We start from the raw sequence: 26672 nt of genomic DNA on the forward strand, positions 1-26672 counted from the left end.
TTGAGCACCTGGGAGCCCGGCCAGAGAGCGACTGGTGGGAATATGCCCAGGCCTCCACCTCAGAGCCGCCTCACAAACAGCCACCTGCCAGGGTGACCTCGAAGACTAAGGCTCGCACTTGAGAAAGGGAAATTTCTTGAAAGGGCCTGAAGGGCACCCAGGAGGCAGACTGAAGGATGAGATTTGAGTACGCCACGTTACCTTGTAAATCTCCGCTTTCTATGCAAGTGCACAGGGGAGCTAAGTCAGCACAGGTAGCATTGCTGGGACTGGCACTGGAGGGGGGACAGCCTCAGCCTGTGCTAATGTGGTGCTTCAAAAGTGTGGGCTGCACCCACTATCTTTCTCCATCTCTGCTAGCCAGGGGATGCAGGCTCCTCATTTCCACAGCTAAGCATGGTGACCATGGTCTCTCAGCCCAAATACCTTGGACACGGGCATATGTGGACAGAAGAATTCCAAAACTGGGTCAGGATATCTTTGAAATGCTTCTTGTTCAGTAGAATTTAAAAAGACCAAGTCTATCTACTTTAGGATGGGGTGGGTATCTCAGTGTTGAAGACACCTGGATGTCTCAGGTCAAGGGCCTTCAAGTAAAGATAAGCAGATGTGCCAAACAGAACCTAAGTGTCCCCGTCCTCACCAAAGCACACAAGCAGATGTTCATCTTTCAGCCTCTGGCATACACCCACTGGCAACAACAAATGTATAACGTGCAAAATGAGTAGTTGGCAAAAGAGCACATTGTATATGCTAGTAAGATTAAAGTAGGTACCAATTTTATAACTGCACAGATGCTTTTTGTGCTCAAGCTATAAATATAATCCAGTTTGAGTATCCCATAGTTAAAAATTCAAGGCAAAGAATTTATGCACAGGCTTGAATGACCCAACTCAGAACTTATTGCCAATATAGGTTAATCTGACCCTGCATCTCACCTCAGTGAGACAGCTCTAAGTTGGTTTAAACTGTAGTAGTTTTCCAAAATATTTTCAATATTTATTATTTTAATTCTGGATATTCCTGCTGTCTCTTACACATTTTCTTCACTGGAATTGCTCTTTTCTCTTCAAGCTATTCTGACTTTTTAGCTTTGACAATGTAATGTTGGAAGAGGCATCAAAAATTAACAACCTACTATGAGTAAAATGATTTTTCTCATTTAATTTTGTCAATTTATGAATTCATTAACTGATGGAGACTTTCTTAAATTGCAATACATGGAGAAAGGCATGACTCAATCTCAATTTTTAATATCAGTTTTTATTTTTACTATATTTAGCTGTCCTTTGACATTTTCTTTTGAGATTTTTCCACAGCAGATCTGAGGCAACAAATCCTATTTTCCTTTTGAAGTAAAAATTTTCAATTTTAAAATCCTTTCTTGGATGTTTTCCATGCTTTTGCTCAGAATCTTTTGAAATTTGATTAGAAATGTTTGTTTAATTCTCTTTAGAATTCTGTATTACTTTCCTTCCCTTATTTATTGGCTTAGATTTACTGATTTTGGATGCACACATTATCTGTAATGATGTCTGGGTTTGTCTTCAGTCAATTTAGTCAGTTCAGAACTTAGTGGTGAGGTTAAGCATCTCAGTCTGTTTTCTTTTTTATTGTGGTTACTATTTATTAAGCTTACAGTTTCTCTTGCTATCACACTACTCATTGACCCAATTGATGAAACTTTTCTGAATATCCCAATAATCTTTTCTTGGATTTAAATAAACTAAATATTTTGTTCCATTTGCAAGTTTTGTCATCCCCATTTGGCTATGTTTCTCAACCATTTATTCAAGTATTAAGCACAAAACATATCACAGAACTTTCATAAACACCCCACTGCTCTAATTTTACTGTTTTGCTCCTTGTTTCCATTTCCCATGTTTTAATCCACGGAGATATTTTATTCCTTAATCTGTCGCTACTCCATATCCTGGGTAGTTCCTGTGTGACATTTTATCAGCAGCATTTTCAAAACATATTTCTTGTGTTAATGCTTTTTTTTTTACAAATCTGTTTTTATAATGACATGTTCCAGGAATTGCAATAAATTAGTTAAAATGTCATTTCTTTTTCATAAGTTTCCTATTGTTATTCTTTAAATCATGATTTCTGTCAATTACAATGTATATATTTGTGGTTACTAGTCTGTATTTTCTGAATCCTTTATTTTAATTTGATAAAGTGTCAGCTATTTTCAAAGCATTAAGTACAGTATCTGTACTTAACTAGAAATAATGCGGGTTTTATAGTAGTGAAATTATTGCATCTAATATTTCAACTTTGGCTTGAACCTTTTGACCACCAAAAATTTCAAAATTATTTTCTTTACATACAGAAATTTAATCAATAGAAGCGACTAGTCTTATATATTAATTGCATTATCTAATTCAGCTTTTAAAATCAGTTATGACTGGCTTATCAATTGAGGTGAACTTTGTTGACATTCAAACACAAACCAACCTTTCCCATAAATTTCAAGACAGTTAGATCAAGGTCTTTTATGCTGTAGGTGAGTATCATTGTGTTTCATATTCATTCTCAACTTTCCCTGGCAGTTTACCTTTATTTACTCTAGCTCCAAATCATCAACACTGCTATACTGTTACTACAAAAATGAGTGGTTTTCTTCATGAATGATACTATCAATATATATTTTACTTCTAGATTCCTATTGCACACATAGATACTCAGAACCTTATAAAGCTGAGTGGTTTTTACTTCCAATCTATTTCCAGAAATACAAAGTGAAGCTTATATCAGATTATTTTCTAATGAAATGTTCTACAGTATTTCAGGGTTTTTTGTTACAAAATTTATCTATTCAATATGGAAACACTTCTATGGAATGAAAAATTGTAGTGCTCTGAAAATAACAGAATGACTTAACAGCTCCGCTATCACAGGGGAAGGTCATCTACTCTTGAACACTTCAAGAGCTAGTTGATATGAACCCTGCAGAATTACCTTTATACTTCAGACTGGTTAAATATTAGACAGTAACTTATAATCCTGGCAAGAGGAATTTGTTAAAAAATTTAACATTTTTGATTTTGCTTGTCCTTCGGCAGTTAATGTTCCCAACACACTGCAAGAACAAAGCGTTTAGATAGCAGACTTTATATATACTACTTGCACACTATTCTAAGTTTATGGTATGTAGGAATTTGTGAGGTATTCAAGGATAAATGCAAGTGAACAGAATTTTGTGGAAATTGAACAACACTGTGTGTGTGTGTCTTTTTGTGCATTCATCCAGATGTGTATATCTATTATTTAATGTACTATGCTAGGAATTTGATAGAAGATGCCTTCAAAAGATGTAGCGTAGAACGGATTGCATAAATTTTGTGGGAAGAACCAGAAGATCTCATATTTGGCACTTCTGAAGCAGTTGGAGTTTTGCACTGCTACTGCAAAATAAACGATTCATATTAAGCCTCTGACTGTACAGCTCAGTAGTCAGAAAAGGAAAAGAAGTGTCACGAACACAGGCTGAAGTGGAAATTTATATTTCTGTTACAAAACTACAAAAATTCTGGTGTGAACATTTAAAATTTTTTTTGTATGAGAACTATTGATTCTACATATCTGAAATCCACTGGTTTATGAAATGCTCTGAAAAGCACATTAAGTCTGGGATGCCCTTGTGTATTGTTCTATATAATCCTCTGCAGGAACAAAACCATAATGCAAATTGCAGTGCTGAAGAACAAACACATGTTAAAGGGAGATGACTATCCTGCTCATTTGAGTTTGGTTTATCTGAGTTTTTGATTTATCCAAACTCAGTGTACTTTTTGCTATAATAGACTAATTGAGCTCTGTACAACAATTATTTTCTTTATGGGATATTTTAGATATGATGTGATCTGCACAACTGGAATCCTTGCACACTGCAGGCTGGCTGCATCAAGAAGTTAACTCCATTCTAATATTCTAATTGTGTGTGTGTATATATACATAAAGTATTAAAAATGAAATTAGTACTATTAACTGCAATTATACTGTTCATGTGAGTAAAATGAAATACACTTTGGAAATTTACTGGTAGCATAAATATATTCTAAATTCCCTTTTCTATATTATGCAAAAAAAAAAAAAAGTAATATTTTTCTTATAAAGAAGCTTTTCTACCTTGCCCAAGAGATATCAGGCAAATTTTTTCACAGGGTTTCACAAAACACACTTGAATAATATGAAAAATTCCTTCTGATTTTCCGTATATTTCAATGGTAGCTTGCTTGTGTGACTTACAATCTCTATAGAGGAGTCTGCTTCCATTATTAGTTTCAGAGCAGACACAACCTAAGCTTGTTAGTTAGTTTTATTTCAAGAGCTTGAGTTCGAAAGGGCTCTTTATCAAGTGAGTAGTGTTCCAATCTGACGCCTGTTGTGGTCAGTAGAAGTATTTCTGTTTCCTTCTTCAAAGAGTGGTGGAGAACAAAAAGATTAATTTTAACCTCACCATTGGCTGAAAGCTGGTCTTAGTTATTGGCATGAAAAAGTGACCATATTGGGTGTAGTCAGTTTGGCCACACTGAGAAGAGGTGTTTGTGCCAAAAAAAGCACGAACCACTAGGACAAGTGGTTCCCTACAGCAGTGTCGGGAAGCTGGCACAGGATGATGCACTGGCCAGCATTCCCAGGGCAGCCCAGGCACCCAGAGATCCCAGCAGCCAGTACAGGTTATCTGCCTTTCACAGCTATATCACAATACATTACCATAAGATTATTCAAGCAAATAGCATAAACACATTTTTGTGTTTGACTTCAACAAACTTGTTATCCAAAATCATTTAACAAAACTTCAGTGTAAATATATAAAATATTATTTCATGTGAGTTGCTTTGAAATTGCTGCTTTGAATACAGATTGAGGAAGATATAAACCCCTGTTTCTGGCATCTGTGTGCAAATATTAACTAGAAGGTTGCATATTACAATTTTTAATATGGTCAGGGAAAAATGAATTATTTTATAAAATTTATTAGTAGAATCTTTGCCTAGTAGTTAGATTACATGGGTTTGAAGGAACTCCGGTTATATGTTTCATATAATCCTACTCGCATACTTCATAAATATTAAGGTAAAAAGGGACAATTAAATAATTTTAGCCTCATTTCCTAACAGCAGACACCAGACTCACTGTATTGATATGTTTCGTATATTTTCTCTATACATAATGGAATAGATAAGAATACTGTAAGCCATTCTGCTTGGACACTGTCTTGGTTTAGATAGACAGGTATCTGCCAGGGAGGGTTGGAGTCTCTCTTAAAATGTAAGCCCCTCCCCCCCTTTTCCAAATTATCATAAATTTGCAATTAAAAGACTGTCAGGCAAAGATTTTGGGAATAGGTATAGCAGTTCTTTACTAGGGATATAAAAATACAGATGTTGTAGTACAGAAGAATAAGCAGACAAATAAACAAACAAGAAATCCTAGAAAACCCTGACAGAGTCAGAAATACAACCTGACACCCTGTTGGTCAGGGTGTTGAAAGCAGTCCAAAGTAAGCCCTCCTGGAGTGGCAGATGTGGTTCTGTTGGAGTAGAGATGGTCTCGTTGAAGAAAAAAGGGTCCAGTAATGGTGAGATGGGTCCGGTCTTCTTCCAGGGATCTGGTGGAAAAACTGGATACCTAGTGGGACTGTGGCTCCTTTTTATCTAGGTTAAGATGGTTTGGCTCCTCCTCCCTGTGTGCAGCAGCTTACAATAGTGCACTGTAATGTGTAATGTCATTGATGAGCTCTTAATGGTCCATTAGCAGAAGACATTCCCATGGAAGTAGTGAAACAATGAAGAGAGATAAGTAGCACTCCACCATCTGATAAGTGACACTGACCCATTTGGGCAAAGATAAGCAATTCTGCTCTACTCAGATGGAATAGAATAATATGCTCTTTACAAAACCCATGACAGACACTCGCAAAATATTAGAATATATACAATAAGATTATAGATGGGAAGTAAACCCCTGTGGTCCAGTTATTAAAGCATCTACATGTGCCCTGTAACTGGGAAAAATTTTGTCTTCATCATATCATCGTATTGTTTTGCATAACAGCATCTTGTATGCCATTCAAAACATTTTGGACTTGCCCTGTCAAAGATAAAACGTGGGACTAAATGGATGGCTGGCACTTGCTCTATTCTGAACCTCTCTCTTTTCCTTTGATTATTCTTTCTTCACAGCTTCCAGTTCCAAAAGCAATGTACACAGTAGACTATAATGAAAATGTAGTTAAAATGAAGGTCAGTGGGACTGATTTGTGAGACAATCATTGCTCTTCATATCTGTCTCCTTGCTAGAAGTGTACTGGCCTGACTTTTTCCTGGCATCATACACCTTATTTTTACAATGCAGCAGCTATAAAACTAAGGTATGCTAAAAGAAATGGGCATGACAAAATACTACCCCAGCAAACTGGAACTGCAGTGGACCTCCATGGCTACAATGGTTTTGCCTTATTTTAAGAAAATGCTTGTCTCCTGCAGATGGGTGTCAATTGAGTGATTGTAAAGAATATTAGAACTCCACCAGCAGATTGTTATTTACCAGCTACTGCTCCTAAGTATCCTTTCCTACTGAAGACTATAGAGAAATGAATAACTGTGTATCATCAGGATCCAGAATTTACCTTCATATGGATAAACTCTTGTCATAATTTAAAAAATAAGTCATAAATTATATAAAAAACCAAATCAAATTTAGAAGTATGTCATGTTTTTAAAATCCAGGAAGTGCATTAGCTGGAAATTAACTGAATACCTGCCTTTATGAGACTCCACCTGGGATACTGCACTCAGCTCAGGGGACCCCAACTTAAGAAGGATGTGAACTCATTGGAGTGAGTGCAGAGGAGACCACGAATATATCAGAGGGCTGGAGCAGCTCTGCTATGGAGATGGGCTGAGAGAGCTGGGGCTGTACAGACTGGAGAAGGCTCTGGCCGCCTTCTGGCATCTGAAGGGTGCCTTACAAGAAAGCTGGAGAGGCACTTTTTAACAAGGACATTGTAGAGACACAGCAATAAGACAAGGGGTAATAGCTTTAAACTGAAACAGGGTAGATTTAGATGAGATATTAGGAAGAAATTCTTTATTGCCAGGGTGGTGAGGCTCTGGAACATGTTTTGCAGAGAAGTTGTGGATGCCCCAAGCCTGGCAGTGGTTCAAGGCCAGACTGAACAGGGGTCTGAGCAACCTGTTGTAGTGGAAAGTGTCCCTGCCCATGGCAGGGGGATTGGAACTAGATTACCTCTAAGGTCCATTCTAAACCAAGCCATTCTATGATGTATTAGCTGTATCTGAACAACGGTACTATATAAAAAGAGACGTGTGCAAAGAAAAAAGAAATGTCTGCACCAGTCATTGGAGACTGCTTACTTCAGACAACAGTAGCACATATTATAAATAAAAAGAACACCCCACTTAAAACTTACTATAAGGCTGTCTGGGGACAAGCCCTGAGTCAGAGAACTGTTGGACAGATAGGCTCATCTGTGAAATCAACAGAGTCACTGTTGCAGAGCCCATCTTCAGAATGAGGTCCAAAATAGAACAGATGAATAATCCCCTGGACATGCCTGTTTTTCCTGACCCAGGCTGCTGAAGTACTGTCCCCAGCCATGCCTTCCCACCTCTTCACATGCCTGATCTAATTCCAAGGTGAGTCAGAGGTGTGACATGATCCAACAGAGAACTTCTCTGCAGTGGGGTAGTTTTCAGCTGGATCAGCTGATTGTGCAACCACAAATGAAATGGATCAAATTCCAAATCTAATACAAGAAATGTGGTGGCAGCACATAGTTGTGGGCACAGGGCAGTGTTGCTACATTCTCTTTCAGCTGTAGATACCCCAAAATTAGATGCAATTTGAGACTGTACCTTTGAACTATACGCCTTACTTTTAGATAGCTAACTTAGGCAGCAGTAGGAAATAATACAAGCATTTTGAACTACTTCCAGTAAAGATGTAGTTAACATCTGTTTATTAATAGCATACAGATTAACACACCTGTTTTTAATAGCAAATTCATTATACTACTCACACATAAGGTGGAAAAGCTGGTTTCTATAGCCATTTATGTAGAGAGAGCAAACCCTACACTTCCTGGAAGAGTGCTCCAAATACCACCCATTGTTGTGGCATGGAAAAATGCTAGAGCCATGAGGCAGGGAAAAGAGGGAGATATAGTATAATATCGAGTTTTGGAAGGAGTTCACACTGTGTCCACAGTAAAAAAAAATCATTACAGAATCAAAAGATGAGCCATGATTACAGAGCCTTAAGATGCTTCCTGGTACAGACTACCTTTTTTTCAAAATGTTGAGTAGCGTACTGGGAAGAAAAGTTGGGTTGGAATGCTTTTAGGCTGAAGGCAGTCTAAAACTCCAGTTCCCCACGCATGTTGTGTTAGCTCTTCCTGCAGGACTACTGAATAAAAGCTCTGCTTGTTTTGAAAGGATCCCTACAATTCATTTTGAAACCATCAGAAAGAAGGGATGAGGAAGGAGGGGATAAAAGAGGCTCAGAGAACATCTACCATATGTCTTTTGTGAACATAATGGGGGATGATGAATGGCGAGGAGGTAAAGCATCCTCTGAGAATATCTAATAGTTGAATTGAGGTAGAATCCAAGGAAAACATGCAAGTCCTTACAAGTAGTCAGTTCTACACAGTAGATCAATGCTGACCTGCGTTAGCTGCTGAAAACTGTTGCTGTGGATAGGTAAAGAAGCAGAACTAGAGGTCTGGGGGAAAAAAAAACCAAAACCACAAACAACCCAAAACCTTAGTAAAATAACAAAGTGCCTAATGACTGTAAATCCTTGTGGGAAGAGGCCTGGTGTGCAGTTTTTATTTGATGTGTCAGAAGTCTGCCTAATGCAGGCAATCACATTCATTATTGAGCATGGTTAGTGCTATTGATTGCATCTAGTGTTTCTGCCCTCAAACAGTAATAGTACCTTTTTCATTTCTTGTTTGCACGCCTGTGATATGCCCCTATTGCTCTGCGTCTGATTCCTTCCCCAAGTGTATACATGAGCCTAGTTTTAACTAAATTGCAATCCAACTAGTTCAAAGTAATCGAACAGTACTAAAAGGCCTTAAGGATAATGACTTGAGTTTTATGTGACAGCAGGAATAGGCAGAACGTGTCTTATCCTATGAGTCATATTGTTAACGTGGGACACACCCCACCGAAGCCAGCAACATAGGCTTACAAAATGGAGCACCAAGATAGGCAACCAGAGGGATATTCCAGGCCCTGTGAGCAGCTGATAGCTACTGCTCTCCATGGGATGTGACCGCGGAGAACTGCTCGGGCTGCCGTGCGATGCTGTGAGAGGTGCTGGCACAACCGGCAGCCTGCACTTTGCTGTCAGGCTAACTCATGTCACAAGCACCATGGCATTGCCAATGAAAATATTTAGTCAGCCCACCGTAAAGAGTAGCCCCAGGAATACTTCCACAGAAAGCAAACGTGTCTGGGCACAAAACCGTCTCGCCTCCCGAGCAGAGGGGACGAAAGAGCTCCACGTAACGAAATCATATAAACCTCCGCCTCGGGTAGCCGTGCCGGCGCTGAGATGCCCGTGTAGAGTGGTGGTGCGGGCCGGCCCCGGGTGTCGCTGCCGGCCCCGGGTGTCGCTGCCGGGCCCCGAGAACGCCGTGCGGCGGCGGCGGCCCGGCCCCGGTTCCCGGCGTGCTGCGCGGGAGGCGGCGCCCGGCCCTGGGAGGAGGCGGTGGCGGAGCTGCCCGGGGCGGGAGGAGGAGCCGCCGCCGCCGCCGCCGCCGCCGAGGGCTGCTCTGTCTCGCCGCCGCTGCCGCCGCGCTGCCGGGAGGGGCGGCCGCCCCGCGCCCCCCGCCCCGCGATGCCGCTTTTCGCCACCAACCCCTTCGACCAGGATGTGGGTGAGTGGCTCCCGCGGCGCCGCGGCCCGGCCTCTCCCCGAGGTAACCCCGCGGGCGGCCGGCCGGCCCTCCCACCCGCTCCCGCTCCATCCCCCGCGGGCGGCCGGCCCGCTGTCCCGGCCCTGCGCTGCTGGGCTCGCCGGCGCCCGGCCGGGAAGCGGGAGCAGCGGCGGCGGCCCGGGCGGGCCGGCGGTCACGGTGCGGCGGGGGCGGCCGGGCCGGGCCGGGCCGGGGCCGCGTCCCGGCGGGGGCCGGCCGGTGACAGCGCCGGGGCCCCTGCGGGCCCTTCTGGCCTTGCGGGCCGCGGGGGCGAGCGCGGGGATCCTCGTGGGGAACGAGCTGGCCTGCTCGGCACGAGTAACGCTGCAGCACAGCAAAACAAGTAGTGAGAAAGGTCCGCGCTGGAGTGTTTGTGAAAGGATGAACAGTAAAAAGCACCATCTACAGTTGCCTCGCAGACAGGCATGAGAAAATCGTTAAAGCGTTTTGTATTTAGTTCTTTAAAGCGGATTCCTGTGGGAGCTTTCTCTTTTCATTTCGAGTAAAACTTGACGTGCTGAACTCAAGTGTTATCCTCACCTTGCTTGTTCTAGGGCCAGACTAGATGGAGAGGAAGTATCTGGCTTTTACTTGACAAAAATTGTGCTTAATGCTGATGTGTCGAAACTGAAGATAAAATAACATATAGACAGTTAATAATTAGTTTAGTGTGTCATATTTGAGATTGTGTAATATAGTTTGTTTTCGATCTGCTGCTGACATCTCTTTTATTTTGAGCAATAAAAGCTTTGTCTGGGGAATCCCATAATATAAAGGGACTTTTTCTCCTATGTGGATAAGTACACCCCTTCTCGGTGATTGTTTTCTTACGACAGTGTAACATTGTATAAGTCTCTTAAACTAATTTCTTTGATAGTGTTAAACTAGCTGTAACTTTCAACTACAGATACATTGTTTCTTAATGTTGATCAAGCTTTAGACGTTTAGGCTCCTATTTAATTCTTGCATCTCTTTAAAGAATGACCAAGTCAAAACTGTTTGAAAAGTATGTATCTTTTCAAGAGAAAGGATTGGTGAATTAAAAAAAAAAAAAAAAAACAAACTACTGAGTCATAAATTCTGTATGTACGGCATCAGAAATTCTTAGTCTTTAAAGTAAGACATAGATCGATCTTCTCATTTTGAACTGTTAACACTTTTAAGCTGAAGACTGCACTTCAGTTAATGATTTTGTGGGTAGGAAACTTGACTGACTTATTTTGGGAAGTAGTAAATAATTCTTCTTAGTTGTTCTGCTGTCTTCTAGTGTCTTTTGACAGCTGAAAGTGAGGAAGAAGTTGTACTGCTCGCCAGTTTTCCATGGACTATTAGACAATGATTTGAACTAATAAGATTAAAAAGTGATAGGCTCAGGTTCTGGCAGGTGTTCACTTTTTTCTCCCTAGTTCCCCTGGCTGTCAGGGAAGCTCAGACTGCTTGAAGACATCTCTCTAGAGCTCATTTCACTGGATGTGCTCCTCAGCATTGCGAGTCTCAAGGCAGGGCAGTAGCACCCATCAGTTACTTCAGTGGCTCATTTGCTCTTTTCTAGGTTCAGAGGATGCCAACCCCTTACCTTCTGTGCTTGCCTAATATGATCAACAGTAAATAATTTTCAAAAGCGTTATTCTTTATACTACATGAGGAGATAGAAATAATCACTCAGTACCAAATTGCTCTTGGAAAAGCTGATAGTGGGCAATCGGCTAATTTTCACTGGTAAACAGCCTCTTTGTTTTGGCCCCTTTTATGATGTCCTGAGGGAGACTGAAGGAGCAGCAGGCTGTTCAATTTGGTGACAGCCTACTTCAGGAGCCTGCTGCCTTTATCCACCACTTAATTGGATTTGTGCCAGGGAGATGAGAATGATGAAGTCTCCCGGAAAGCGTCCCTGGGCTCTTCTTCTCTGGGGCCCCTTGGGAATGTGCTATTATCTGGATGATTTTTTTGGCAGGCTTCATAAGATCTACAGCATCAGCTGCAGAGTAAGCGCTCATGTTCTGAGGAAACTTCCAAAAGTTGTCAAGCCATAGTGCTATTTTTCATTTGTTTTCTCTGAGTGAAAGTTGAGTGCTCTGCTTTTGTTCTTATCCAGCAAGAAAGTTTTCTTTTGAAAATCAGATTCCTTAAGCAGAAAGGCAGTCACCAGCTATTCTTAATTTCATCTGAATTTGGACATTGGTGTTGTTGATATTCATGCTGTGATAGCTGAGCTTTCTTGTCTGCTGAACAGCTGATAAGTAGTGGAGTAGCTGGAAATTGTTTTGGAGCCATTTAGGATAATGGATTGCAGAGAACATATCTGGAATTAAATTGTTTTCCATTGTTTCGGGGAGCATAAGTATGGCTTACATTCAGGACAAATTTTTCAGTTTGTCTAGCCAGTTAGCAGCATTTGGCTAGGCCTGTGACATGCTGCTGCAGTGGAATGTGGTCATCCATAATAGTTTACCATTTAGTGTCAACTTTGTATACCTGGTTTGTTTAGGTGCAGTTGGCAAAAGAATGTTGTTTAAGACTGCTATTAAATTGGTGATATAAAAGAATGCCTTGAGATTTGAGGAGAATAACCGTTGTCATCCTCAAGAGTGCAAATCTCTGGATGAAGCCCAAATACTTTTCATTTTCTGAAGTTTCTTTTTACCATGTTTAGGAATATTTCAACAGGAAAGGGTGCTAATCAGTGGTGACACAAGTTTTCACAATCAAGTCAGGGAACCTTTGACAATGTGCCCAGGTAAGGAACATAATAATGGAGTTTGAAAAAAGAAAAAAAATCTTCAAGACACTGGGCTTGTTGGGAGTCTAATTAAGAAACTCTAACCTTCCATTTAAGGGGTTAGAATTAAAAGTGTTCTTATTAGGTTCACAGATTGTCTGTTTCTGCTGTATTTTGTAATCTTACCCATAAAATTATTCCCAGGGAGTTGTTCCTGAGAAATTCAGATTTATCTGTAAGTTTGACTCAGGTAAAATAATAGTGAAATGTACTTTAAGAAGCAAAAGACTGTCTACTGATCTGTCATGACAGGCTTAATTTTAATGTAGTGACGCTTAGGCTAGGTTTGATGAAGAACTTACTGCTAAAGCAGGTCTCAAGTATCATTTAAATATTATCTCAAGAATAAAATTTGTAACTCAGGTTCTGATATAAGTTGTCATAAAAATCACACACGATATTGAAAGAAGATGTTTAAAAAACACAGGGGGTTCAGATTTTTTTTTTCTATTCTTACACACAGTAAAGGATGAAGGTATTTGCATTTGCTCTGGATGTTACTCTGGTTCTTACTGTGATGATTTGAGGCAGCACAGGAGTGGGAAAAAATTCAGGCTTGCCATTTACATTACTAGGAAATTAAGCAGGCGGTTTAGTAAGGTAGTAGAACTTGATGTGACTTGCAGTCATTTTCCCCATATTTTATTAACACTAGCAGTTGTTGATAATTTTATGCTACTGACTCTTCAGATATTTAATAGTATGCTTGAATTCCATATGATCAGCCTATAGTTTGATGCTATTAAAATGTAATAAATGGTTTGACCATGATTCCCATGGTGCAATTTCTTGAAATAAAATCCTCTTGCTATTTAAACTCATTGCTCTTTAGATTTATTCCCTTGCTTAGTCAACATCTTCAAAACATCCAATTATGTGTCTTTCTGAGCTGGCCAGGTTAGCCAAAAGAAGGGAAAATTGTCACAGGTGAGTTTCTTGGCCCTAGATCATTATGGAGACTGCAGCTGTGAGTTAACATCTGGCTGCAATGGAAGATGAATTCCAAGGATTGGTTGAGCTTTTTGTGAGACTGGCACTTTTTTGCCTGAGTTGGCCTACTGTTTTTCTCAGCTTTGTTTTAAAAAGGACATTAACTGTGAGCTGATAGGGAGACCGAGTAGAAAATGTCTGGAAAAGGAGCTATAGCCACCTTCCTTTTCAGTCATTTATCAATATTTATGAAAAACAAGAACTTCTTACTTGAAGATACCTTTGGTGTTAGGATCTCAGTGAAACATGGCAATGCTGACAGGATAAGACTGAGTGGAATACTCCTTCAGTATATCAGCCAACAAAACAATCCTTTTCACTATCAATTACCAGGCTCTGTGTTCGGCTGGGCACTTTGAAGCCAACATAGTATGTTCAATAGTCAAAGACTGTACTTTTCTGTTAATTCTCTTTCTTTCCTCTCAGGGAAGAACTGTCACTTAAGTGCTTCTCCTCCTTTCAGCTGTGACAGTGTACATTATAATACCAAAATTTAGAAAAATCAAAGTAGATCTTCAACACGTAAAATCTGTTCCTCCAACTGATAAAAATAACACTGTATACCTGATGTGGAAAATTAAGTTTCTTGCTGATCTTCCTTCTGAAATGCTTTTTCTACTGTGGCTTGGCTTGTGGGGTTCTGCAAATGCATCCTGGCACGTTTTGTTCATATGACATGGCTGTGATGCACCTTGTTTACGGACAATACATCCTTCTCATGTATCTCTAATGTGCTCAGTTTCCTGTTGTGTTGTAATATTTCTGGGCGAAAGGTAGAGTTCTGTGGATTTGTTAGATTTGGCATGAGGCATCTAAACATCTAAATTATTTTTGCTCAGATTGTCATACTATTTCAGCCTTTTTTAACCAGGTTGTGAATCCTTATGTCTTCATTCTGCCCAGTTCATTGAGCTGAGTGGTGTTGGTTTTGGCTGAGCTGCCTCATGCACAGTGAGATCCTACACGGTTTTCTGAAGGAATGAGCTGAGGTGGCTTCAGTCACTGCTGCTTGCTTTGCCTTGGATCAGTGCTGTCATAGGATACCTTCCACAATTGCTCCCAGAAGGACTTTGGAACCCTGTAAATGTACAGTTAAACTGCAGAAGTTGGTTAATAGCTTTATCAAAGTTAATGGTACATGGAATTCAAGTTTCTCTCTATGGTTTTGTTGCCTGTTAGAGGTTATTTTCAGTCTGGTCCGAATGGAATCTGGTTGGACATACTCTTTTTGTGTAGTTCTGAGCATGTTAATGAAATGCAAAGCGGTTAATATTCAAGTGGTGGATTTTGTAGAATGGGCCAACAAATGTATTTGTTCTTTTTATTTGATAGACAAAAAGAACAAAATTTAATTGTATTTAACTTCAGTGATGTGGAATGGTATGTAATCCAAATTTCTCAGCAAGTGCCTGCACAAAGAAAGAAAAATTTGCAGTCAATTTCAGTCTTTAAGGACTATTTAAACTATATTGCTTTGGAATTTTAGTGTTTGCAATTTCATAGAGAAGGGGGAATTATTTATTCAGCCTTGTGAAGAAAACAAAACTTTGAGCAAAAGAGGAGGAGAGAAGGCTGAGAGGAGTGTTGAATTTTTCATTAAATCTGTCTTATTTACAATGACATAACAGATTTTTCAGGATATTTTTAATCATGCTAGAAACTGGTTGTAATATGAGTTTGTGAGTTGAAGACTTTGTATAGATAGTCTTTTGAAGACTTTCTGTAGTCATTCTTCTCTTTGTAATTGAAGTTGCAACTTCAGTATTTCATTTTAATGATGTCCAACTGTGAAAATGATGTTACATCCATGAATAGAGTAAGAGCAAATAATAAGTAGGACGGTTAAAACCTTAGATTGGTAGAATTTTCTGACAGTTTTTACTGATACTTGTTTTAAATGCTTCAAATGATGCACAATTTAAGTGTTGGATTTGAAGGTGTTTTGATCTAGATGTGTTTTTTAGTTTTGAAATTCTGCTAGTTTTAACATCTTTGAGACTTAATTGCAGAAAAATAGCTTAGTACTAAGACTGGGATTTTTCTTTCAGAATGAACTTCAGTAAAAATTAAAGCTTGGAAAGCCCAAGTCTGACGAGACGTCCCTCTGAAAATGATGTTAGCAATGGGTAGTCACTAAGTTTTCTCCCCTAAGAAATGCATCATGTGGTTCACTGCAGTGTCTGAACAGTGATGAGAGTATTAATTCTTGCAAATTTTTAATAAGACAGTAAAATGCTACTGTTAAGATGCAGAACTAAGGCAGAGAAATTAAGTGACTAGCACATATTTCCATGGAAAATCTGCAGCAATGTTTGTATTCCTTTTACCAGCACCTAAGGCATCAACCACTAAATCTGGCAGTGGATCTTTTTCAGCATGTACTACCTTTCTTCTGTCTAGTAGTACTTTGTAAATCTGATCATAAATTTCTTTTAGGACAAGTATGAATTTTAGGAAATTTTTAGTTTTTCTACTGAGGAAAGGGTTTGTTTTTTTTTTTTCTTCTATCCTAAAATGATCAACTACAATGTGTTTTGTATATAATAGGGAACTTCAAATAGAATCACAGTGCAAATATTTTTGCTTTGTTTATAATTTATAAATCATGCACAAAACCAGAGGAGCAAACTAAATTTTATCAATGCTCCAAGCATTCAGGTTTGTGTAAATTACAAGGAAATGGGGCCTCAATACATTTCATGAACTTTCTGACACAAGGAGAAGCGGGTTGATTTAGGGAACCTAAAAGAGCCCATGTAAGAACCTGTGTACTTTCAACCAAAATATAAGTAATTAAACTCATATATTTAGATATTTTTGGCCTGGCTTCTCATTCAACAGGTGTAACACTAGGTGGATTTTAGGTACAGTATTTCAGTGAGAGTCTGTGGCATTTGTAATGAGAAATGATGTTTTCCTTAGAGGCCAGGTACTGTTCAGTGTTGTATAAATTTTATTCAGAGGTTCACTTGAAAAAAGATACAATAAATGTTTGGAAGAATGATTTCAGCCTCTAGGTGCTTTATTTGAAGAACATTATATTCTAAAAATTTTTGAGAAGCTAAAGATACAAACACAGCTGAGATTTGTCATAGGAGGTGCATTTTGCTTCAGAATACTTCATTTGTTACGTGTGTGATTTATGACAATGTTTGTGTGGTTGGAACACTAACTCTGACTCAGGAGTTACGAAGCTGCAAATTGTTGGTCACTGAAAGGTGTGTTGGTAGGGAAGTATAATTAATGCTTACCTTCTTCTCTTTCATGTTTTCCTAAGTGTCTGTTTTAGGTATAATGTATGTTTTAGAGAGTGAATGTTGGACAAGAGAGAATTGGTCTGGCCCAGTATGGCCAGTGTTCTGAATGCAGAAGTATAAGGAGAGAGGCCTAGTGATTCCAAGCTCTGTGCCTTGCAAAGTGGCCAAAAATGATATTCTGGTTTTGTCTCTTTTGTATTTGTTTAAGGATCTAAACAAATTGTTGAAATAATTCAGGAAAGTTTTCTTATATTGTGCCTGATCATTGATGTTTCTGACCAAAGAACCCATAGATCCCATAGATATAACCCAAGAAGCCATAGATACTGTTTTCCCTGAAATTATAGTACTTACCAACTTGTGTGTCTGTCTTTATGGAATTACTGGTAAGAAAATAATATTAAGTAACTCCTGAAAAAATGAATGTGAGAGGTAAAGATGTGTAATAATAATAATAAAACCAACAAAACAAACAAAACAAAACCCAAAAAACACGGAAAAAAACCAGTTTAAAAAAATTAAAACTATTATTTTACTAACTACCATTAATAGCAATTAGGATTAATAATAAGTATTAATTACTACAAATTAACATTACACAACATAAGATTGTACAGTCTTGCACTGCTTAAAATTACTACGGTCATTTGTAGGCCTTGCTTGTGCTCAGAAAACAATGCCTTGAATTTGAGTGATACAGCTTCATGGAAGAGAGCTACAATGCAGTCCTGTTTCCTTTGGGTTTGGCATAGCATTAATAAGTTTTGAAGTATGGTGATTTCATGAAGGAGCCAGTGCTGTCTTTTAAAGTTGTTTTTGTAAAGTTTGAAACGTTCCTGACTTGTCATTCACTAAGTTGAGTAAGATTTTGAAGCAATAATGAGGTAGAGGGATAGGGTCTGAATTAAACAGTCGTATTGTTATGGTGGAATTATTTTTGATCAGGGATGGAAGGTGAAGAACACTTCTTCTTTAGGTTATCTTCTATATGCTGTGCTAACCTGTCCTAAGACTTTAAACACAAATATCTGTTTTTCCTCCCCTGTAAGAGTCCATTCCAGTACTAAGACAGAGTCTGCCAGTGACATCAGCTGTACCTGAAGGCTGGGAGGGTGCCTGCTGTTAGGCAGGATAGGCAACTACCAAGTGCACATAAACTTTTTTTGGCCTGTGAATGTGTGCCTCATTTTAGGAGAGTATCTGGTTGTTTTGAGTGATAATAGTGTAAGTAATTTAACTTAAGTAGATTTAAGAAATAATTTTGTCTACAAAACACTGATACAACAGGAATTTTGTCAGAGCATCTTTGTTGATCCTGTTCCCAGAATGGTGAAAGGCGATAGTTATTTGCTAATGCTCTGACAGAGATAGTGGCCTTTTTTGTGGACAGTCAGCTCAGACAGTGTGCTGCTAACATTCTCAGTATGCTCTTAACTCTCCTTGTTTGAGATTGTTGAGAATTTGAGTAAAACTAGAGACAATCTTTTTCTCATGTCTTACCATTAATTTTATTATCCAACAGAATTATTGGGTGACTGTTACTACAGGAGACTGAAAGCATACAGTGAAACTTGGTTTCAGGCTGAAATTTAGTAAGAAACTATCTGGTGTTTGTTGGTGGAGGAAATACCCTGGCTAACAAGGAGGAAGGCATTGCAAGCAAATGGCACTTTTTATATAGGACTGACTTTGACTGCCAAGAAGGAACGTGGCCACAGCAGGAAACTTGTAGTTGTACTCATGGATAAATTTGCAAAATGTTCTCATTGAGAATTAAAATAGAGGCTGTCATCGGTGTGGTTAATGTAGATCAAGGATTTCATCAATCACTATCTTACTTGTAGTATTAGCCAGTGTTTAAATTAGCATAAAGCACAGTTTGCTGTTATGTTAAAACATTTAGCATACATTACTCCTTGGTTTGTAGAAGACATAACCGGTTATTGTGCCATTTCTCTTTGTTGACATTTTGAGGAAAGAAGGCTCAATTGTTGTCAAAAATACAGACAACTGTCTGTTATGTAAAACAACGGAGAAGACCAAGGTTTCAGTTCCAGTGGATTGCTCATGTCTCTGCTGGAGGATGTGCTAGCTGGTCCAGCTCCAGTAGAACTGTCAACGAACTGAAACAGTGGAGTCCTGGAAGCAAACTGCCTTCATGTGGTCTGTTTTATGTGTCTCTGGACTGTGCTTTTCTGCCCCTTTCAGTTTGAGGAATGCAGTGTAGGCAACTCAGGCTCTGTGTTTCAAAAAAGCAGTTCTTGTGCTGCAGAGTTGAGGCTGTCTTTGGTAGCAGAACGGCTGTTGTGAGCAGAGACTGCAATTTCAGAAGGCTGCCTTGGCCTGTGATGCTTCATGCATGGCATTAAGTTCAAGTGTCTTACCTGAAAATCACAGATTTCTATGATTGTTAGCCATTAGCAGGATTTGGAACAAGAGCAGACTGAAAGGAAAATGAAGTGGTTGTTTGATCAGCTGGTGTATCTTAGTGCTAGATGTTAGCATGGCATATACCCATGAATTTTGATATTTCTGTTGATTATGACTGCTTTTTCTAATCAAACAAGTTTTCTGATAAGGTTTAGAGAGAAGAGGCAGTGCCCTTTTACTCATGTGAGAGAACATACAGAATTGTAACTAACTTCTATTTAGAATTTCCCTGTACTGTTTTGCTCTTTTTCTTGCCTCAGGCAATACAGCTGATGTTTTACCATTTCAGTTGTATATATGTCAGTGTTGAATTTTTCCTCAGAAATACTTTGTGAGCACATAACCATAGTTTTGCTTTTCTGCATTTTTTGTTCTGGATGAATAAACTAATTAACTGAAACTTATGTCAATTTGTAGGACATCAAAACTCATTCATAAGAAAAATCATCAACTTCGATATGAATAATCCTTGTAATTTTTGGAGATTTGATGATTTGCTTTGTCTTTCTCTTTGCAATTTTGCCAGTGCTAATCTAGATAATGAATCTCTCCTGGCAGATGAGTTTTTATATGAAATCTATGGTTCCTTTCATAAAACCAAGTAGTCCAAGACATTCCCTGAAAGATGGTACTCATCACTGAGGCATACTTTGTGTGTTGTAAATTAAGCTGTAAACATTAGATGAAGCAGGGATGGGAAACAAAGTTTCTATATTATTCTGTGCCCATTCTCCTGTTTGCTTACTTATTGAAAATGCTCGTGCATTGCCTTACGCTCTCCAGTCCTGATCTGATCTATCAGTATTTAGATAATCTGCTGAGCTGCAGTGTAAGGCTCAGTTTCCTTTAATGCTTTTATTTATTGTTATCCCTCGTGTAACTAAGCTTTTCTGGAGGAGAAATAGGGAGAGAGTCTATTTTTATTTCTGACATTGAATCTATTTCTTTTCTACCTCCTCTCTCTACTTCTTTACTCTTCACCAGGGACTCTTGTCCTATTAAAAAAATTTGGAAGGAAAAGTCCCAATGATTTCTTTGAGATTAACTTTGATTTAGCAGTCTTTTTAGCTGAAAAGAAACTGAAATATATCATCCAAAGCTGAAATAAAAATGGGAACATAAAAGTTTAGTGATTATGATGACTTTTTAAATCTTTCTTGTTGAAATGTGATACATGAAAGGAAATGCAAGGCACAGCACTTTAATGTCTAGGAAAGTGATAAATTCAGTTGTATCTGACTCTGCAAGCAGTGGACTCGTGCTTCGGGTATTCGTATCTTATTTAACTTGATAGTTTCAAATGGAAAAAAATCTGTTGGTAGCTACACTACTTGTTTCACATTCTGGGTTCATCTTTATTACGTGGTAAAACAACCCCAAAATATGTTTGCTGGTTAATTAAGATTCATGGTCACAAGTGAACATTAGAAAATTTAAAATAATTAGATACAACATTTTTAATATACAAATTTTCTTAAATATAGGAATTTGTAATACATTTAGCAATATACAGAGAGGTGTTATTTCAACATCTTTGTTGGCAACTTTTAAATTTTTTAAATTTGTATTTTGATTTACTTATACTTTCTTTATCAGAGAAAGCAACCAGTGAAATGAACACTGCAGAGGACTGGGGCCTCATCTTAGACATCTGTGATAAAGTTGGACAGTCACGCACAGGGTAAGTGACTTTAGGAATTTCTACCCCAAATGTTTTTAGTTCTGTTATTTCAATCTCATATACCCAGGTGAGAGGAATGAATTTTTTATTATCTTTTATAAACTTCTGCAACAGCTGAATTTAGCTCAAGTTGATTACAAGTAAAAGAAAAATGACTGGGGTTTCTCTGAAATATTTTGCAATCGTTCCTTTGGAGATACTGGCTGATTTGTTAAAATTAGGACTTGTGTACCGCAGCTTTTTTCCAATGTAACAGATTAAATAAATTGATATGTTTTAGCAGTATCACTGTAAACCCAGGAGGCTTCATGAGGCATTTTTCTTACAGAATCATAATCTAAGTTGGAAATGACCTCCAGAGGTCATATAGTCCAACCCCTCCAGCTTCAAACAGGTCTAATTAGATCAGGTTGCTCAGGACCGTGTCGAATCATGAATGCCTCCAAGGTCAAAGGTTCTACAACTTCTATGGGCAACATGTTTCAGTATTTAACTAGTTCTACTTACTAAGTAAGGAAATAAAAATATAATCTGCAATCTGATTACAGTTTCCCCTGTTCCAGCTTGACTGTTGCATCTTGTCCTATGATTGTGCAGCTCTAAGGAAGAATCTGGCTGCATCTTCTGTATATACTCTGATTAATTGGTTGCTGAAAGCAGTTAGACCCACTTTTTGTCTGCTCTTCTCAAAGCTGAAAGCACCTCTCCCACCCATCTTTCTTTGTATGTAATCCTCCCTGGCAATCCTGGCAGCTGTCCATTGGACTTAGGGCAGTGTGTAAATAGCCTTCTTGCACTGGGGAGCCCAGTGCAAAACTGGACAAAGTTTCCAGATGCAATCTTACAAGAATGGAGGGGAAAGGTCACTTTCCTGACTTTGTTGGTTGTACTGACCAGTAGTTTGAGCCAGGATGTGGTTGGTTGTCTTTGCTGCCAAGCTACAGTGCTGACACCTCTCACCCAATAGGACCTGCAGATCATTTCCTGCTTTTCATGTGGTCATCTCCTGGCCTCATTTAAAATGCAGTACCTTACCCTTGTTCTTGTTCAACTTCCAGTCTGCCCATTTTTCCAGCCTGTCTTGGTCCCTCTGAACATGAGCCAAGCCCTCTAGTATACTGATTGTTCCTCTTCAAATTGCTCTGGTCAGTAAGTTACTGAGAGCACTGTTGGTCCCAGCAGAAATCCCTGAAGGATACTGCCTGCTAGCTGGAATTTGCACTACAGGTGACAGCCTTTGAGTCTGGGAGACCATTTTTTCCACCCACCTTTGTCCAGCCTGTATTTCACCAGGTGTGTGATAAGGAGACTATAAAGGCTTCAGCTGTGTGTCAAAAATTTGCTAAAACCCACGGTATAAAGCATCTGCTGCCCTCCATTGTTCTTGGCATCAGACTACCATTGTCTTTGTCACAGAAACCAACAAGGCTTTGTGTTTCTTCCCCTTGTTTTCAGAAGCCATTCTCTGTCATCAGGGTTTTGATAAATGCACATTTTGAAGATATGATACTAAATTAAACATATTTAATACGGGCTGATAATGTTTCCATTATTAAATATTTTCTGAGCTCTTTCATAGAATTTATACATGAATTTACTTTTTGGACAAGAAAAGAGAAAGTGTAATTTGAGCTAGCATTTAAAAAATACAGTTTAAAGCCATAATTTCAGTGTATTTATAGTGCTTTCAGTCAATGTAGTATTAGGATTTGAAAATGTTTTAAGTACACCTTCTTGACGCATTCCTTGTAGCAATTCAGGTAAGGAACAGACTCAAGAAGAGAGTTTTGCCACTGACGCTGTGAAAGGCTTCTCTGAGAATGACTTGGATTGCCTTGTAAAACTGCCAGAAACAGTGTGAACTGCCAGACTGCAAAGTCCCACCTGGGGCTTTTGTTTCAAAGGACAGGTTTGCAAATAAGCTTATTCCTTGGGATTAGAGATGGTCTCTGGAGGAGTACTTAAAAATAGCACAGCATATTGAGACTTCTGTGCTATTGTGTATAAGTGTAGTTAAGATAACAGCTGGCAGTTAAGTTGTTAATCATGTTTCATATTAGTCTCTATATGTAAAACTGCATTTCTATTCCTTGAGCAGGTTGATGCTGAGTTTGTAACAGTATTATTGAATGTTTCAATATTCTATTTATTCACTGGAAGCCTTTCCACAGATGAAATTTAATCTCACAGCAACATAGTCTGAACAGTGCTCAAATGTGTGTAGCTGCAAGAGACTTCAGTGCAGACAAAGCTAGAGATCTTCAGTAATGTGCAGCTAAATCCTTTTAGGATTTGTGAGGTTTGTTTGTGTTGGTTTTGGTAATTTTCTTTTGTGTGTTTGTATTTTAATCTTTTTCTTAATAAAACTATTTTGTAAGAGAAAAGCTAGACTTGAAATTTTGTAATATCTATCCTGCTTGTAATAGGCTGCCAGCTGACTTGTTGCTTAAATTCAGATTCTGTTAAAACTTGCTGAGAGTGGGTTTTCTTTGTTTTTGATGGATTATGTCATAGAGTAGCAAGGTAAACCAAGACAATGCTTCCCATTAGGAAGTTTAAATGAGATATTCTTAGCTGTTTAAAATTCTCCTGCCGTTTAAGTTCCTCTGATAAGGATGCAAGTCTTCTTAACTGGGGTCAGCTTTAATCTTTTAACCAATTCTGCTCCCATTACAAGCTGTTTGTTACTGTTCTTGGCAGAAGTTTAGATTACAAAATCTCTCCTTTGTGGATTTTCCTTGTACCAGTCTGTAAGCTTCATTGCATCCTGCAACATTCTAGATGTGGATTGCCTTGCACGTGAAGCCACAGCAGCCTAGAAAAACACTTATTCATTAAGTAGCACTTCTGGTATTGTCTGCCAACTTGTTGGCATCCAGATTAATTGTTGGAAACCTGTTATGCTAGAAAGGTGTTGCATTTTCTCGTGAGATAAATTAGTTACAGTTCCATAACATAATTGCCACTGTTATTTTTTACATTGTAATACTTTTCCATACTAACAATTACAAATTGCTGAAAATGTTATCTTGATTCCATTAATCCAAACAACTAAAATGGAATTTTAGCAAATTAGAATTCCACTGAATCCCTCTCTTTCACTACTTCCCTTTTTTGTGTGAATTTCAAAGTTAGAGTTATTAGAATTTTTATAGAAAACACAGGAAAGACAGAAAATATGTCAATATTTTAAACAATGTGGCTTGTTAACAATGGCCTATATGAAATATTACTCTATGTAGTATAGAATTAACTTATTACTTTCTGCATGTTTCACATATCAGGTTCTTAGATGATCTAAAATTTGTCTCATGATGAGACAACACATTTTTTTTAATCTCTGAATTTCCTTTAGGAACTCATACAGCTCAGCAGTTGTACATCGCATTGTTTGCATCCTATTTTTTGCCAATACTAGCTCAGTGAGTAAATTGCCTTCTAAACATAGAAACATTGGTAAAACAAAGGTTTTACTGTTAGAGGCAATCCTTTCTGTCTCCTGGTTTTGTACAGCATTCTTGAAAACTTGTTTATTTTAAAAACTTAAATCACATGGTGTGATTCTTGGGGCTGTCCTTTGCAGGGTCAGGAGCTGGACTTCAATGGTCTTTGGTGGTCCCTTACAACTCAGGATATTCTATGACTGTATATTTGATTGGCATTTTAAATCTGACTACAGGAAAGGTATAGAATTTTGCATAATGTTGCTTTTCTGCAATGGAAATGCTTACAAAACTGAATCTGAAGTTCATCATCTCAGAATAAAATAACATTATAAAATTTGAATGGTTCTTTAAGCAGATAAAGGAAAAAGTAAATGACAGGTATGGTATATTTTAACAAAGGTGCCTCCCTTTCTTCAGTCATTTTAATGCTAGCCAGTTCCTAACTCTCATCGTGTTTGCATTTGGCTTTGAGACAGTTGAACTGTTTATTTCACAAGACAAATCAGTCTACATTGAAACTGTTACAACTTCAGTTTTTTTCCATAAAAGTTATTGAATAAAAAAATGATGGCTGAAAAAAAATGAAGTCAGTGGCTGAGAGACTACACCAAGGGTTGAGAAAATAGAAATGTTATTGCAGCACTGTCTGTTGGGGGTGGGTATTGGAAAATTGTTATTGAGAAATGGTTTGTCCATATTGCTGCTTGCCTAACTTTGTCTTGATTCCTTAAGGATTAATCACTACCTCAGTAAGTCAGTGTTCTGGATAGCTCTTTCTTCTTTGATTGTCTTTGTGCCTGTTCATGCAATTTTGCTGTTCTGTCTTGCTTACTTGATAGTTTTCCCACGTGTCTTCCAGTTTTTCCCCTCAAATTACACAATCTCAGTAGCATTTTACATTGTAACTGCAGTGTATGTTTAGCAGGCATAGGAATCCTAGACAGGCATCCTGTCTAGCTGACCAGGAAGCTTTTTCATCAGCCTGTTTCTGAAGGAGCAAGGAGGAAAGCTGAGTCCCACAGAGTGACCTTAGACTGTAAATGAGCAATAAATTCCTGAACATATCTGAAATGTTTTGTACAGAGTAGTATTTTAGATTTCAAATGCTGCTAATTGTGTTCTTGTTAAATAAAATACAATCAGATTTTTTTTTTCTACATTCTAAAGCTAAACCTGAGATTCATTGTGAATATTTTCTTTATGCATTGGAATATGATACCATATGATGCCACATAGGATACATGGCTTCTATTGTATCTTGTCATAATTTCATCCTCCTTATTTGTTATTACTACTCATTGTGGTGCCTCTGAAATTCTGATCATAACATCACTGGAGCAGAACTGTGGCTGAATATTTGTATAGTATGATTTGGAGAGATGCCTAATCAGTAGATAGAATTCTACACTCATAGAGTGCATGCTTCCTTCTGGTTTCAGCATAGTGCTTCTCATAATTGACTCACTAAATTGTATGATGAATTAATTAGAAGTAAAAATAAGAATTATAGGCCTGTCTAGAATAGATTTTCTTACTCTGTGTGACTAAAGACTGCTACGCCTGGATTATTTTATCTACATGTAATCAAAAGATTTCTTATTTTAAACATTTGAGTATTCAAAAACATTTAACACTCAAGTATTGATCATTTCTGTTAAATATATGAACAAGTTGATTGTACTTGAAACATGTGGATGATCATTTGGCTTTGAGACTTTCTCATTACTTTTAATAAGACTTTGGATTCCTTTGTAAAAACAAATCTTAGGCTAATGGTCCTGTTCCTGAACTGCTAAGCTCTTGATCCTGCACCTTGCCTTCATAAACACTGGCTTCACAATGGGCAAGCACTTTTGAGCTTGCAATCATATCACATTGTTAATCCTACTCATAAACTAATGGTTAAAGAAAGCAGTTATTTCTAACAATTTTAGCCTGTATTCTTTCTCAATTAAATAAAGAAGTCTTGGGTAATTAATAGATAAAAGGTAGTACTTGCCTTAAAGCCTTCATCTGTAATAATTGGTATATGAAGGTATACACTAAATGATATGTACTTGTGCTGCGTGACAGCACTTTCTATAATTAGTGCCACTAAATATGAGGTGGACATTTCTGTAAAATG

General features: G+C 38.3%; 1 protein-coding gene across 1 annotated transcript in view; it reads left to right on the forward strand.

The window, feature by feature from the left end:
- The first annotated feature begins 9793 nt into the window (after positions 1-9793).
- The window catches only part of STAM (signal transducing adaptor molecule), a 29787-nt gene continuing 12908 nt past the window's right edge, over positions 9794-26672 (forward strand). The window contains exons 1-2 of the mRNA XM_066198544.1: positions 9794-9925; positions 21017-21101. Of these exons, the coding sequence (XP_066054641.1) occupies positions 9886-9925; positions 21017-21101 (125 nt within the window). The 5' untranslated portion in view covers positions 9794-9885. The remainder of the gene's footprint in view (positions 9926-21016; positions 21102-26672) is intronic.

This window comes from Chamaea fasciata, unplaced genomic scaffold (assembly GCF_029207755.1).
Source record: "Chamaea fasciata isolate MVZ Bird 193981 ecotype frontalis unplaced genomic scaffold, bChaFas1.0.hap1 SCAF_1, whole genome shotgun sequence".
Classification (NCBI taxonomy): domain Eukaryota; kingdom Metazoa; phylum Chordata; class Aves; order Passeriformes; family Sylviidae; genus Chamaea; species Chamaea fasciata.